At 38.4% G+C, this 16254-nt stretch overlaps 1 protein-coding gene and 1 non-coding gene across 7 annotated transcripts in view; both read right to left on the minus strand.

Annotated features, from left to right (window-relative positions):
• The window catches only part of HAUS6 (HAUS augmin like complex subunit 6), a 223635-nt gene that overhangs the window by 201597 nt on the left and 5784 nt on the right, over window positions 1-16254 (minus strand). For 5 of the 6 annotated variants that reach the window (XM_050716254.1, XM_050716253.1, XM_035558568.2 and 2 more), the window contains 10 exons: window positions 16020-16187; window positions 15342-15523; window positions 14630-14759; window positions 13945-14044; window positions 13405-13498; window positions 11897-11960; window positions 11070-11246; window positions 9474-9609; window positions 8078-9094; window positions 4849-6581 (listed from right to left, as the gene is read on the minus strand). In XM_050716254.1, the coding sequence (XP_050572211.1) occupies window positions 6469-6581; window positions 8078-9094; window positions 9474-9609; window positions 11070-11246; window positions 11897-11960; window positions 13405-13498; window positions 13945-14044; window positions 14630-14759; window positions 15342-15523; window positions 16020-16187 (2181 nt within the window). In that variant the 3' untranslated portion in view covers window positions 4849-6468. Of the gene's footprint in view, window positions 1-4848; window positions 6582-8077; window positions 9095-9473; window positions 9610-11069; window positions 11247-11896; window positions 11961-13404; window positions 13499-13944; window positions 14045-14629; window positions 14760-15341; window positions 15524-16019; window positions 16188-16254 lie in introns of those variants that run through there. The other variant, XR_007709265.1, reaches the window with a different exon arrangement.
• LOC118253818 (small Cajal body-specific RNA 8) lies at window positions 12034-12163 on the minus strand. The gene has a single exon (XR_004780548.1). It is a non-coding gene; the product is annotated as a small Cajal body-specific RNA 8 (non-coding RNA).

Here is a 16254-nt window from a genome sequence, read left to right on the forward strand (position 1 = left end):
TCTTCTGGTGAAAAAAATCAGGACATTGATGAACCACAGGCAAAACCAATCAGTTCTCGCTTGTTCCCATTATCCTGGGCTTTTATCTTACAGTCAGCAAGCAGATGGTACACGACTCATGCAGTGATATAACTTTGAGAGAACAAGCTGATTAAAATTGTCTCTCGTGGGATCACAAAATAGTGATCTCACAGGGAGTAACAATCCTTTTCACAAACCCCCTTTCACTGACCCTTTACTGTACCTAGAGTAATGGGAACAGTTGTCCAGAGGAATAAGGCAGCTTCAGCAGTAAGTAGTACTGCTGTTCTACCCGAAGAAATGCACCAATCCAACAACACTAAAATACACCTCAAACGCCATCTATTTACATGCACTGTAAATAGGAGAGACAAAATAATCTCCTATTGTTCTTTTAAAATTCTCTAATTCTCCTAAAATCAGGAAAGATGGAATTTGATACTAAACAGGTAAAGCGAGTTTTATGTTAACCAAGCCAGATCTGCAAGGGTATAAGCAGGTGCCACTCCACTGACGTCTCCTACCACTTAGTCTTGATTCTTGCCTGTTCTTTTCGTCGAGTGTGTGCAGCTGTGAAATGTTCTTCACAGCGTGAGGCATCCTGCAATTTGAGAAACCTGTATGTGGTGACTCCAAGGGGATTCACATCCCCAGGATTCCAGGATTCACATCCCCAGGTCACTTCTTTCCATACATGCAATGAAGAGCAGCAAATTCTTCACGATGTAACCAAACTGATGGAGAAGGAAGACAGAGGAGAAAGCTGTTTAAGGGGCACTGTGACATTAGCTGTGATGCTTGGGATGTCTAGCAGAAAGATGACAACTTGCAAACCTTTAGTCCTTTTATTCCAGCCACAACTAGCTCCTGAACTGAAGTTGTCTCACAAGTCAAACTATAATTTAGAGAGACACTATTTCAAATATTTAGACCAACACACTTGAAGTTTACTCATAAGGCACTACTGCCATAGGTCAATTGAGTGTCAGCTATTGCTAGAGGCACAAAATGGAGGTCTGCAAATTATTCCAGCAGACCATGTAACAAAAAGGCATATGCACAATTTGCAGAAGACCACAAGGCTCACAAAAATACACTACTCATATACAGCACCACCACTATTTTCCTTACAAACAAGCTTTACCAGAGCCTGAAAAGCAAAGAAAGAATTCTAGCAAGGAAACTGAAAATGGATTGAAGGTCACAAGTGCCCTGCTGACTTCAGAAACACAACACATGTAGCAGTTCCTATCTTCAAAACCCCATCAAGAGCAGTTATCTGTGCTTTCATAACCCTGACCTAGTTTCAATAGAAAGACCCCATCAGTTTTGAACACTGTCTTCCATCAGAAGGTATAGTTAGTTGTTCAATGACCCATGAAAATACGTAGATTTGAAGCAACATAATTAAGCTATTTTTTTTTGTTTCTTGTTAGTCTATCTTCATTTTAACCCATCTAATAGTTTGAGACTTTAATGTTTTATTGTTTTCCAGAATTGTATACTGCTATAATGCCATGTTGAGGCCTATGAAAGAAGATATCTCAGAATGCCTAACATCACAAAAACTCTTCTCTTCTGTATACATTTGCTTTACGCCTATGTAAAAAGAATTTTTGAAATGACAAATATTAATTTTGCACTCCTACCTATACAAAAAAAAAGACAATACTGCCAAATTGATAAACGGTAAACCTTTGATAAAATCGTGATTTTATGATATTAGCACTTCCCATGTTCGTGAACCAGTGGCTATAGACATATGTTGAATAAACCTTACTCAGCTGAAAATACACTCTTGACTAAATCTTGAAAGTTGACTTGAAGAGACAACTACCAGCATTGCCACAGAGATTGTTCTTCCTACTGCAGAAAACCTGCTTGGAAAACCAGCATAGCTGGTCAAGCCACAGGAAATGCCTTTTGCCTTGCACAAATTGTTTGCATTTTAGTTCAATATCAACAGCCTTGATTTCCTATAAATGGCTGTTGATACTCCCTGAATGCCTGTGTTAGACAGCGAGAGCGTGACTTCTGAATCTGTCTCAGCCTTGGTCTCTACTGGAGACCAGCCTTCAGCTGTCCCATGTCTGACATTAGCAGGTAAGTCCAGGGAAAGGAAGACTTACCTCTAGTGGAGGAGGATCACATTAGGAAACTTACACAAACTGGACACATCCAGATCCATAGGACCTGATGGAGCACCCAGTCCATGGAGCACCCACAAATGCTAAACAAGCTCACCCATATCATTTTGAGGACACTCTCAGATAATATTGAAAGGTTGTGGCAACCAGAATCACAGAATTGTAGAGGTTGGAAGGGACCTCAAGAGATCATCACATCCAACCCCCAAAGAAGAGGCTCCTCAGTACTGGGGGGGAACAACTGTCATTCCCATCTTTAAGACCAAGAACAGGAAAAACAGGCCAGTCAGCCTCAACATCACCCTGCGTAGATGGCAGAGCAAACAATGCTGGAAAACCAATTCCAGGCAAGAAGGTAATTTGGAGAGGTCAGTATAGATTTATGAAGGGGAAATCAGGGTTAAACCAACCTGATAGCTTTCTGTAATGAGAAGACTGGCTTGGCGGATGAGAGGTAAGCAGTGGATGTTGCTTACCTCAACCTCAGTGAGGCTTTTAACATTGTCTCCCTTAACGTTCTCACAAACAAACTGGTGAAGCATGGACTAGGTAAGCAGACAGGATGATGGACTGAATAATGGCTGAGCTGCCTGGATTCAGAACCTGAGATGATCTACACTGCAAAATTCACAATCAAGCAATTTTGTCCTGTTCTCTTACAGAATAGAACAGTGGTAGTTAGAAGGAGCCTACAAAGACCATCAGGTCCAATTGCTGGACCACTTCAGGGCTAACCAAAAGTTAAAGCATACTATTGAGGGCATTACCCAAAAGCCATTTGAACACTGACTGGCACGGGGTATCAACCACCTCTCTAGGAAGCCTGTTCCAGTGTTTGACCACCCACCCTCATGGTAAAGAAATTTTTCCTAATGTCTTATCAAATACACTGAATAAAAATCTGCTTCGTTCTCAATGATCCCCATGAAACTGTTGAAAACTGCTCATCTCTTGAGCAAGGCATTACGATGACCTCAGCTGTGAGCTTATGGCCTATGGGCTCAGTATTACTTCCTTGTGCATAAACGTACCCGATATGCACCACCAAGGAAGGAAGGAAGCCTTGTTTGCAGTTGCTCTTGCCCGTGTACATTCTTAATTTCAGAGATTTTAGTCAGCAGACACACAAATTGTTGGGATGGGAAAAAAGAAAACAGCTACAAACTCATTGTCTGAAACACCTCAGTGTTGCTGCTGCTACAAAAAGCCAGTTTGTGTGACTGCTCTCTAGTACAGAAGAAGTCACAAAAACATTGCACGAAATTTTATCTGTAGCTGTTACGAACACACTGTTGTTCCCCCAACACCACCTCCTCACTGCTCCACAAGGGAAGGATTTCATCCTAAATCTCAACATAATTATGATGTCATCCTAATATAAACCTAACCAAAATTTTAAAGTATTCACCACAAACCAGTAGGCAGGTGAACTACTACCTACAGCACAAAACCCGTAATTTTCTAGTTGCCTGTAATCAATTTAAAAAAAAAAAAAAAAAAAAGATTCCTAAAGCACACAGTTATTTTTTCTTTAATATCTACTACTTGCAGTCAGAGGCCAGGTATTCACAGGAAACAAACAACATCCATGCTCAAAGTTCTTTGCTGTTACTTCTTAATCCAGAACTGTGAACATGGCAGCAATCCAAAATCCAGTTTAATTTTTCTTAAGGTAAGCCATAATCAAGGTATTATCTACATCTTTAATATTTAGCTATCCTAGCAGTTCATCTAGCTCCTTTGGGGACTCAGTTGTCCCTGCGGGTCCCTTCCAACTCAGGATGCTGAGAGGCTCAAAGATGGGCCTATGTGGTACTTGGTCAAAACCAGAGGATCCCTTTCAACCCAGATCTGAGTGCTATAAATTTAGGTCCTTGATACCGTGGCCCCCTAACAGGATAATCAAATCACTTTTGTTCTCTCTCTCTTTAACACGTTCCAAAGTCAAATCTAAATAACAATCAAAAAAAGGAACAGTAAATACAGGATGAAGAATGGAAGGAGCAGTGGTGTTTGTCTTATCAGTAAGACTTTGATTAAAAACACTTAAAACATACAGTTTAATAGTCTGGTAACATTTGTATTAGTTTTCTTTTTGGAGTACATGCATTTGTTACTCATGATGAATAAAAATAATGCATACCAGGCTGATGTGAACTCTGTGTGGGCATCTTCCTCTTTTTACTGTCTTCATAATTTAACAACTTTAAAGCAAACTAAGGCAAGAGTCAAAGATTATTTTTTCTACCTAATCATAATTTTACTTTTAACCTGCAAGTATGGGAAAACAGATCTTATGCCAGAAGGCCTAAAGTTCATTACTATTTTCAAGAAAAGAGCTTGCGTACACTCACAAGAATTACACTTAACAAAACTACTAATGCGTCCTGCTATTTTCAGTTGTCTCTTGTATGTGTAAAGCTCTCACCCTGCATCTTTTCCAGAATTTGCATATTTACAAAGGAAGTATCACTTTGTACTAAATAAAACACTTACCAAAGACAGTAACACCTATTCAAAAGCAGGTTTGTGGGCAAAGTTTAAAGCTCTCCTCCCAGAGGCAATCCGCTTACATAAGCCAAAATGGGAAGTCTCTCTGACACGTTTACTCTTATGACAAAACCAAAAACCATAACATTCAATAGGCACTATGTGGAAGAAATCATTACTGTTCTAAAACTGCTCTAAAATACCTTTATTTCTAATTTTCCATATGCAACTTATAGCAGTCAAAAACATCTGCAGCCGTAAGGAGCAATGCAGCTTGCTATCCAAGGAACTACTACTCCAAACTCCTTCCCCCATCCTCTTTTACATACCCGCAGGAGCACAGCTGACAAACACATTTCTTCAAGGATGCAACCTTGTGGAAAGGCACAGGAGACGTGGGAGGCATGTTTGCTAAGAAAAACGGTTACAGATCAGGTAATGCTCTATAGTGGAAAAATCTCCTTAGCAGCAGCAGTCCCTGGAGACAGTGGTATCAGAAAAGAATCTGGGAACCTCCAGAAGCATCATTAGAGCACACAACGATGGTACAGACTGTACTGGCGGAGCACATCCCAGCTCATCAGCTCCTTTCCTGGCCTGGTGGTGTCCTGACCAGAGCTCTGTGGGTCCTGCTTTCAAGGCCCTCCTGATCAGGGCACCGCTCCCTGGGACAGTCACCTGGGAAGCCTTTGTGAAGTCACCAGCGCCAGGCTGTAGAGCAAACAGTTCTGCAAGCAACACAGCTCTGTTTATTCGAGACAGTCCACAGATATTGTCTGAGCTTCCAATTCTGTCTCTGTTTGACCATGACAAGATCAACGCGCAAATGGAGTATTACGAAGCATTCCCCTCTTAGCTGTTCTGCTGCTAGTGCTTTGGTACAAGAACAAAGTTTCATTAATGAGTTAGCAGTCAGCAGCCACCTTATAACTTCCACAACTGGCCACATAAATCTCTTTTCATTAAACCTGTCAAATACTGCTTTAAAAGGAAAATGTCGTATATAGGTTGAGATTCTTCTTAAAACCTTTCTCCAACTGTTTTGGAAGAAAAGATAAAGATACACCAGAACTGAAAAACAAAATTGCTTTGAAATGCTTCAAAATACTGTAAACACATAACGTACTCCTGCAGTACATAGTTTATCTGACGGAATTTGAACTTTTACAATTTTTTGCCCTATTTTATATATTGTCAGTTAGCTACATCACAATGTCATAAACATGTATGTATACATAATAATATACATAGTTATAAAAATTTATTAGAGAATATCTACTATTCAGAAATAAAGTAGCATTAACACTATCACAAACCATAAAACTTTAAAACTTCATTTAAAAAATTTTATTCAGTAAGCTGTCTAAAAGAATATGCACTTCGGTGTCAGTTTTTTTTTAAATAAAGTGGGGTCTCTATCAACCGGGAAAACTGATGGTAATACTTGACTAGAAGTCTCAAAAGGAGTGGAGAATCATACGAAGAGAGAGCACAAAATACACACATCTTTTGGAAAAGGCAAGACAGATTCTGATAAGAAGTTCATTACTTCTCATTTGAGTCTTTGTTTTTCCATTTTCTAAAATTATGTCATGCCCACATCATCTGCTATTTTTTAAGCTGTGTTTACAAAATACATCATTTTGTACATAGCTGATGGGCTGTTTGCAGAATACTGAAGTGGATTACATAGAATTGGAGGAACGAGGGAAGGCAACTGACGCTTGAACAAGCAGTCTGGAACACAGGCTCAGCAAGAAATAAAAGGAACACAGCTTCTTTCTCATCTGGGTAGTGTTTGGAGAAGATACTACACTCGTAAGTGCACCATAATTATAATACTATGGTTATGCTTATGCTCTACAAATTCTATCCTGATGATGGTTCCTTTGTGTCCCAGCTTCTCATTCAACTGCTCTTCATCTGGAATTAAAAACATATTAGTTAACATCATGTAATATTCAATTAACTGACAGAAATACTGTTCCAGAAATATCCGCGTATATTAAAAGAAAACATATAAAACGTTACTTCTAATTTTTTCAGTTGGTTCCAGTCTGATAATATTATCTGCTACCAATACAGCCACAAATTTAAGCAAAAGCTAAGTTACTTTATTGCACCTGTACAGCAGAATTAAGAGGAAAATAGATAGCACGAGTGTTCATGTTCCATTTCAAGAGAATGCTTGGAAGCCTTGCTCAGGTTGCCTCCTATACTGACAGTAGCTTAGTCCAAAATATCTTCTATTCTACCCTTTGATAAGGAAAATAAGAAAAAGGCACAGTCATTCTCACAATCAACTTCCATCACAGCCTCACCTGCTCTTTTCACAAAATAATACACTAAAACAACACTAATTAAGTGTTAAGTTCTGTATTACAGCACTGGGGGAAAAGACTATGCGCCTTAGAAAGTCAAAGTTATTTTTCAGAGCTGTAACCAGCAGACTCACAGCAGCAGAATTTTATTTCTCTTACTCCAAGTGAGGTTACTGTAAAGCAGAACTAAGCAATCTAACCTAAACCACTTACAAGTAAATTTACAAATAACACGAGCCATGCATACAGTAAGCTTTCCTCCTCAAGCACTACTTGAAAAAGCATCACAAACTGTGTTTGATAATCCATAGCAAAACACAAATCTCACTCGTCCTTGAGACTAACCTGTTCTGCTAAACTCCTAGCATGCCACTAAAAATATGTTTTGGTGAAACAACCTTCTGTATAGCTATTACTGGCTCATCTTCATTTATGTATACCAAAAGTCAACCTTGGACCTAATAAAGCACTGCAACAATGGTTAACCAAAGAGGATACTATACTGGAAGCACAGGGGACAGGCTGGAATTCAGGAGAGAACCATAGAATGGTTTGAGTTAGAAGGGACCTTAAAGATCACCTGATTCCCCCCCCCCCACCATAAGCAGGGACACCTCCCACTAGACCAGGTTGCTCAAAGCCCCATCTAGCCTGGCTTTGAACACTTCCAGGGATGGGAATATTTCATAGTAAAAAGTGTACCAGTAAGTATTATAGACTATGAACACCTGACTGAAACCAAAAAAGTTCCAGTTACCTACAGTGCATTTCTAAATAGCCAAATTTGCTCAGAGTAAACATTATTTCATATCAACCTCATGAATTCTCAGAATTTAATTTCAGATTCAGCTGCAGATTTCCTTAGAAAGTCAACAATAACTTTTCTCCTACTTGCAAGATGCTGATAAAACTAGAGAAAGGAAGCCTGTTTGCTTTGCTTTTGTCTCATCTTCCATAGGGAATAAGCATACAAATAATCTTTCATCCCACACTTCCCTATCAAGGTTCAGCTGTTCAGAGTAGGACACCTATGGGAGCATATCTGGAGTCAAAATGGACAACACCTTGTTACTTTATCACAAATACATGGACACTTACCCTTCAGTTTATGTATTAAATCTAATGGGATTTTGTGTATCCTTGATGCCATTTCCTCCAGATCTTGAGAGAACACCAGCAAAGGTGACAGGGAATGATTTCCTTTGGGAAAAGATAATGGCGATGGTGTCTTGGTAAATTCTTCATCCAACCTGAACAGATCCAGAGCGCTGCTCAAATCATCTCTTTCTTTTTCTGCTCTAAGATTTAGGTCTGATATATAACTTATAGATTCATCTCCAGTATGTGTCTGATGCAGTTTCTCTCTATTTCCAGACGCATTCTTTTCCAGCATTTCGTATCTGCTGAACAGAGACTGTACATCTAGATTTGATTTTTGAACACAGCCTTTAATTTTTGTACTACCTGGTACATCCTTGCTGTTCAATACATCAAAATCAGACTCCGAGCTTGTAGATTTATTAGGATCTATGCTATCAAATTCTTTTGGAAGAGTCTCATGCAGTATTCCTGCCTCGGCTACTTCACAGTTGTCAGAACTTAACACTGAAGGTGCATCCCACTGCAGAATTCTACCCACTAGAGAATCCCAAAGTTGGTTTGAGGGTACAGTATTTATTTTGCTACTGCCTTCTGAAAAAATATCTGGAGTATTTACACTGTTCTCTACATCTAGACAAGTAGATTCTTCTGTCTTTTCTACAAAACTTCTGCTCAAAACAGTGTGCTCCAATTCCTGTTCTTTATCACTCTCATTCTCTTGCACTCTAGATGTTTCCCAAACTGGACATCCACTGACATTATTTATCCTCATCTGGTTCTGAGCTGTAAATTCTGTACAACTTAGTTGGGACTTTGTTTCTAACAAGGGAGAATCAAAGTCAGGTACAGGAGATGAAGAGGTAGACCAGACTAAAGTATGATCTGCTTTATTCCGCACTGAAGGACTAGCATCCATTGGAGCTTCTTCTGTCATGACTTCAGCTGGGGCCAGCTCTATGTCTGATGAGTTGTCAGTCTGAATAGCTTTTCTCCATGAGCTTCTGATTTCAGTAACTAAATGAAACAAACCCAGGTAAAATTTTAGTTCTTTCATACTCCATCAGTGTATTTCTCTTCTGTCACTTTAGTGACATAAACAATCCACAAAAGAGGATGTAATAACTGCTTTATACTGCTTACGCTAGTTTTCCCAGCCATTTGCCCCACAACAGAAAGGGGACTCCACACACAGGGCACATCCACGTTAAAGCAAATTTACAGTGTGTTCATTAGTCATAGTACACTGTGTTACACAAAAAGGAGCCAGTTAAGATAACTTGCAGCTTCACTAAATGAATTACTCTTTTCTTCTTGTGTGGTATCTACAATGTCAATGAATTAATCACATTTCTAATCAGTGACAGAGTATTATAAAAGCAGGGTTTAGGCTTACGCAGATTTTCAGGAGTTCGCGGAATTTGTTGCCTTGTCAAAAATGGGTTAAAAGTCAGTGAGCTAATGAGATCTTCTAATGTTATTCCTTCTCCTCCACTACTCTGAGGTGACTCAGATGTCACGGTTTTTGCAACCTGTAGGATGTTAGAAAAGCGCAAATTCTGATAAAACAAAATTGTAACTTCTTTGTTTCTGCCAGCCTATGGACCCAAGCAAATCCCATTCTCCAAATCATCTGAAGAATCTGGAACCTCTTGACTCGTCTGCAATTTACTGTTTGGGCTTAAAAATGAGCACAGTGACCTACAAACATAAAATTAAGACACAGGAGTGAAATCAGAATTTGATTTGAAGCTCCCTAGTCGTCTATGAATCCATCTTAAAAATAAGAAAATGGGCTCAGAAGATACTTGAGACACTGGTCAAGAATAGTACAAGAATGAAGATCAGGCTACATTTCCAACAACAGAACATCTCAGCAGACGACAACCAACTGCCCCCTTTCAGTGAAAGATGTAATTTACTTTCCAAATCAAGCTACAGTAAATTTAGTAAGTTTTCTAAAGGAATACCTCATTTAAATCTTAACTAAAATACTGGAAACAAAAAAGTTAAATCCTTGCCTAGAAACCCCAAGCCTGTTAAAAATTTAGCTCATAGAATTTCAGAAACAAAAAAGGACAGCTAATTTCTAAATATATGCAGTCATTTGTAGATTAAAATACGAAAGGTGGTAAAAATCATACCATGATTCTACTGAAAGCACTACTCGCTTCATGATGACTGTACTGGGTCTGGCAGGGATGGAGTTAACTTTCCAGCAGCACATACATATAACTGCAGCAGCCCATACAGTGCTGGCACAGCATCAGGAATCCCTCTAACCCCACCAGAGCCAGCAGGCTGGGGGTGGGCAAAAGGTGAGGAAGGAACATCACCAGGGCAGCTGACCTAAAGCAGCCAAAGGAGTATTCCATACCATATGTCACATACAGCAATAAAAGGTGGAAAAAGGAAGAAGAGGGGAGGGGTGGGCTCCCATTGTGAAAACATCTGTTTTTACAGGTGTGCTACGTGCGTTGAGGCCCTGCTTTAAGGACGTGGTCAAGCATTGCTAGTTTGTGGGAAGTAGAGAGTAATTTCTTTCCTCTGCACTTCCACACAGCCTTTGCCTGTTATTTTTTCCCCTCTTGCCCTTTCCCTTTTTTCCCTTTAGTTAAATTATTTAATTAATAATATTTTTTCCTTCAATTAAATTATCCTTATCTCAACCCACGAGTTGTTTCTTCCCTTTTCTTCTTCCCCTGCTCTTCTGAGGAGGGGGAAGTGAGAGAGCGGTTGTGGTGGAGTTCAGCTGCCTACCAAGGTAAAACCACCACAATGGCTTAAAAGTATAACTGCTCAAGCTCTATGCTTTCAGGTTTAGTTAACTGGGTGGTCACTCCTCAAATTTGGTGATTACTACTTAACGGAAAAAATCTGTTCATATAAACAGATTAGAAGAGGTATTTATGATAACATTGGCGATTTGTTCTCTGAACTTAACGACCACTTATGTAAAAAAAATTTTTTTTGAATCACAACTTTTCCTAACCTCTTCTGCCAGTTCCTCTCTGGCTTTCTTAAGAGGGTCTTCCTTTTGGACAGCAGACCCTGTCTGGATAACTGTATTCTCCAATGATTCTGAAATGGTGAGGTGCTCCTCTGCCTCCTCTGAGATCTTTGGAGGGACAGATTTTGTTCTCCCATTGTAAGTTTCAATACGGAAGTCCTAGAGGAATACACACGAATTAGTAGAAGTTTTAAATTCAAGTGTCCGAAAACTAGCAAGAAGGAGCTGCTGCGCAAATTGAGAGCAATGGCTTCTGTGTTTATGTCAACGAAAACATCTCAAAGTCTTAAATTCTAACTAATCACAAACCATTTTGACACTCGTATTTTTAAAAAAGTAGGACATAAATAGTGGCTACAATAAACTATTGTACAGAACACATGACTCCTCACCTGCAACTACCTTTAACACACTGCAGTGAACATTTAATTGTACAATGGTCAACGGCACATCCAAGTTGCCTTTAGGCCCCATTATACCCCTTAATTTCACACACAGCTTAAAGGAACCAGCATGACCATTGTTCATATCAAAAAAACTGTTTCAGCTGGCAGGGAATCTGTGACAAACAGTATGTTGTGCTAGAAGTCAGCAGCAAGTGCCTATATTTCTTCTTGTCCTTTTCCTAGTGCTTACAGAAGTTTGTGGCAGTTAGCTTTCACTGTCTACTACTCATTCAGAAATGTAGTCATATGATTTAAAAAAAAAAAAAAGAAAAGCATGCTAGGTCTAGGCTTCAATCAATGCAAAAAAGCAAGTACTACAGAAGTTTAACTTCTTTGACATTTAGGACGATACTGAAGAATAACCTTTTCAATTAACGTGTCACTGCTTTCAGATGCTTCTGACAAGTCCAAAGATTCTGAAGAGATCCTAAAAAGAAAAAAGCCATTTTAGAAAAAAAATAAATAAGTGGCATGCAAGCCTTAGTAAAATGCTATCATATACTTGTGCACCCCGTATCTGTCCGTTACGATTTCTCTCAGTTCGTCCCGGTCATCAGAAGGCAACTTTACTATAGGGAGAACATGTGACAATTAGAGCAGATTCAGCCCTACTTGTGTATCAGTCTCCCAAACTTTATAATTATGAAATTCTTTTACCTGATTACCACATAGAAAAAGAAGGGTTTTTGCAATATTTTTTGCAAACAAGTCTTCTACATTCTGCTATCAAACATAACTGCAAAGTCTTCTGCAGACTTGATAATGTACTTTTCCCTAGATATTCTTCCTCCAAATCCCTCTGATATCCACAGATCTGTCTGAAAGCAAACTCATAAATATTTAAACACACATCATCTGGTTACCAAATACTCAAGTCTTATCAGTTCTGATGACTATAGTGTTAACGGCAACACTCTACCATCTGATGTACAGCCCTCATTAGTTAAGAACGTTATCTAAATTAGTTAAGAATAATGGCAACTTTAACTTACTGGTGGCTGTCTTTACAATCACAAATAGACAAAAAAAACCATGCTGTGTCAAGTCAGTGAGAGAAATACAGGATTTAACTGTTAACTACTTGGACAACTTTTGAGATTCATATGCAAATACAGCTGCTGATGACTAAGTATAGGACAGCCTCCTTTGCTAACTCCCTCTCTCTTCTATTAGGCAACTTGCAACTATCTGTAGGATTTCTATCCTGAAACAGCATTATTCAAAAGGACATTAAACTTTCCTGCACTTACAGAATGACAGGTCAAAACCTTTCATAATACTGTATATAATACTATAGTCTTGTGTTTTAATCTTTTGTTGGAACTGTAATAACAGAAGTGACAAAGTGATTTTAGAAGACTTGTGAGAAAAGCCCCATTCATAAAGTATTAGCACGATAGTTTTGCTCAAGTCTGGGATTTACGTTTGGTTTTGTTTGGAGTTATCTTCTTGTTTTCTTTTGTTGTTGTTTTACTTTTTTCTTTAAACACAAAACCAGGGAACGTGTGAATATCTGTTCTCTTGGTCTCAGGCAATAACAACTATGTATTGCCTACCTCATCCCAGCCTGAGAAAGAGAGTTCTCCATTTTTTCCCCTCTCCCTATTGAAACTTGAATGAATGTTGTTAAAAAGTTGCAGCTAAAAACTTGCAACTCCATTGCCCCACATTCTACCTGGCAGCAGCCAGTTGGTCCCTCTGTCTTCAGATGGAGAAAGCCACAGTTACTTTAGGACCATCTTGCCCAATTAGGTAGTGTGACATGTAAGGAGTGGGCTAATGAAATATATTCCTTTGATGCTTACAAATAAGCTTCTCTGATTTCCCCTGCCTTTTTTTTTTCCCCAATCAATTTCTCATTGAAGTCATACCATCTTGTTGGTTGTAGTGTTGAATTATCCATCATACTTCCCGATGTCTCATCATCTTTCTCGTAATTTATATCACAAATGGAGTCACAAATATCTAGAAAATAAGTCAGAGTTTTAGTATTGCTTCTTTTGTTTTGCTATCATTCAGGCTTCCCAGGTGATAAAAGTGACTCAGACCACCTCTGTACAATATTCACAAGATGGAATTCATTAACACTTCAAGCAAATTCATAACCAGTGCAGGCAGATCTTAATATTTTTGCTTGGGAACCACCTGCAGGCACAGATGCCACTCAGAGCCAGCACCTATTTGTGTTGTTCCTGAATGCATGTTCCAGAGACAGGATTCTATCTGCTCCCCTACACATATTGATGAAGATGAAAAAACGTTAGGCAATTGTGATGAGCATTCATTCAGAACCAGGTTATCAAAGACTGTCAAAGAGACTTGCAAACAAAAGTAGGAAGTCTTCCAGACTCAAAGGAACTTCTATCAATTGTGGTGGGAAGAGGGAAAAGAAGCTCCTCTGGTCCACATACCTGGAATTGATGTTGCAAGTTGACATGAGACTGTATCCTCATAAGCTTCTTCTGCAGTATGAAAGGAAGAGAGTGACATAGCCTGTAATAAATCAAGATCCTATCAAAAGAAAAAAGATACAAGCAAGCTGAGTAAAAGTGTATAACATCAGCAATTAACACATATTTACAATAGCTTTTCTTCAGAGCAGCACCCAGACTCAACATGAAACTTCTGCTGTCTCTGCTGTGTGCCTAGGCAAGGGTATAATCTTGAATCTCTGCAGAAATACGAGTGTCTGAATGAAACTGTTGGTCATATAACACCTTAAAGGGGAAAACCACAACTCTGCAGATGTTCAGTGACAGCACATGAAAGCTCTATTTCCAGAGCAGAGGGAAAAAAAAAAAAAGTATTAACCCTTATTTATGCTGATCTACTGTCTTGACAAAGTAGCTCCACTCATCATCTCAAATGAAGACACCAGCTGTCTTTAAGTTAAGCGCATCTTCTTTGCAAAGAAGAAAAACTAGTTCATAAAGCAATTTCTGCTACACTGTACTATCTAATCCACTAACCTTATATACAAAGCTTAACAGAGCTATATAGCATTCTATGGCAATAAAACACACCAACTTAGACGTATACCCCTCACATCTTCATTCTTTTTCTTCCCCAGAATCAGATAAACTGAACAGTACTTACTGGATCCTGACCTCTCTTTAAACAAAAAGCACACCAGTCAAGAAAGCTTTTCCATTTCATTTCCAACTCCTTCTGTTTTCCAGAAATCGATTCTCTCAATGACATACAATGCTGCTCTTCTATTTTTTGCCTATAACATGAGCATGAAAAATGAACAGGAATACATTTGTTGTTGGAGATAAAAATTCTGCTTAAAAATGGAGCATATCACATGTTCCCCTCATGCTGCAAAACCTTTGATATGCAGGAACTTATTCATGCATTTGTTCTTGCACAAAAAAATAAATAAAATTCACAATCTAAAAATCAGCTGCTAGATTGTCCTTGTGCTTCTTTACAGTAGAATTAGAAAAACTATGCTAAAATACATACAAACCCTAAAACACAAGCTTAAACTTTCCCTAAGCTAGTTTCAGATCAAGTTTTAAAATCACAGAGCTAATTATGTAATAGGAAAAAGCAGATCATCTAACAAACCAGACCTCCAAGAACAAACTCTAAAATATCCATGAAGCAAGGGCAAGAGAATGAAGTTACCTAGTGAAGAATTACAAAGATTACTTAAATGGACAATCAAGACAAAGGTGAATTTGTCAGAGGCAGAGAGGAAAAAAAACAGAACTAACGTTCTCACTATAAACAATAATTTTAGAAAAGATTCTAAGACATAATCTTCAAACTAAAGAACAAGACAAAAATTCCAGACAATTACCTCACTGCTTTCAAATTCGATAGTATTTTATTTTGGAATTCACTCGTATTCTTGATGTCTTGGAAATGTTTTGATTTAAATTGACAACATTCATCTCTTAAGATCCTCAGGGCTTCATTTAATAACTGAATGACTGTTAAAAAATTCAGTTTTTCACCTTCATATAAATTTCCTGTACACACCTTGAAGTATTCCAAGAGAAAAAATGTATACGTGAACAATCACAACACATCAATATCAGAAAGTTATGTCTTCTATATTCAGCACAAGCACACAATATTCCAGTCTGCAGTTTGATTCCATTCCCGTTTGTTAGATTTAAGTTTCAGGTTGGTTTTCCTGATTAGCATCATCTGCTTGAAGACAGGCTAAAAAGCTGAACGAACTAAGAATGCTTCAACTAATCGGGTATTCTTTTTAAAGACTGCCTCAAAAGATGGTACAGGCCTAAACAGCACATATACCGCACACTAGAAACAAAATCCATTAGGAATGATAGTTCAAATGGCCAAGTTTTATAATGTCTGACCAATGAAAATTCAAGTCGTAATCAGACAGATTTGACAATGCAGTTACTTAAAAGTTCATAACTTAAGCACCACCAATACAGAACAGCAGCATAATCACAACAAACTTTTAAATACATTTTTTTAGGACAAAAGGACAAAAATCACTTACTTCGTGCATTTCACTTTCAATTTTGTCAGCCAACAGCTGTGGAACATTGACATTAGTTCCAGCTAAAGTGTACTGATCAACATGCCCTTCAATTACAGAGTCTACGATTTCAGTTTCCTTTTTCAGAGATGTAAGAGTGTCCATTACAAATGTCCACATATTGCGGACCTTAATAGGCAAGAAGGAGAAAAATACTACATTAAAATGTTTGCTGAAATACGATAATGACACAATA

This window comes from Cygnus atratus, chromosome Z (assembly GCF_013377495.2).
Source record: "Cygnus atratus isolate AKBS03 ecotype Queensland, Australia chromosome Z, CAtr_DNAZoo_HiC_assembly, whole genome shotgun sequence".
Taxonomy (NCBI): Eukaryota; Metazoa; Chordata; class Aves; order Anseriformes; family Anatidae; genus Cygnus; species Cygnus atratus.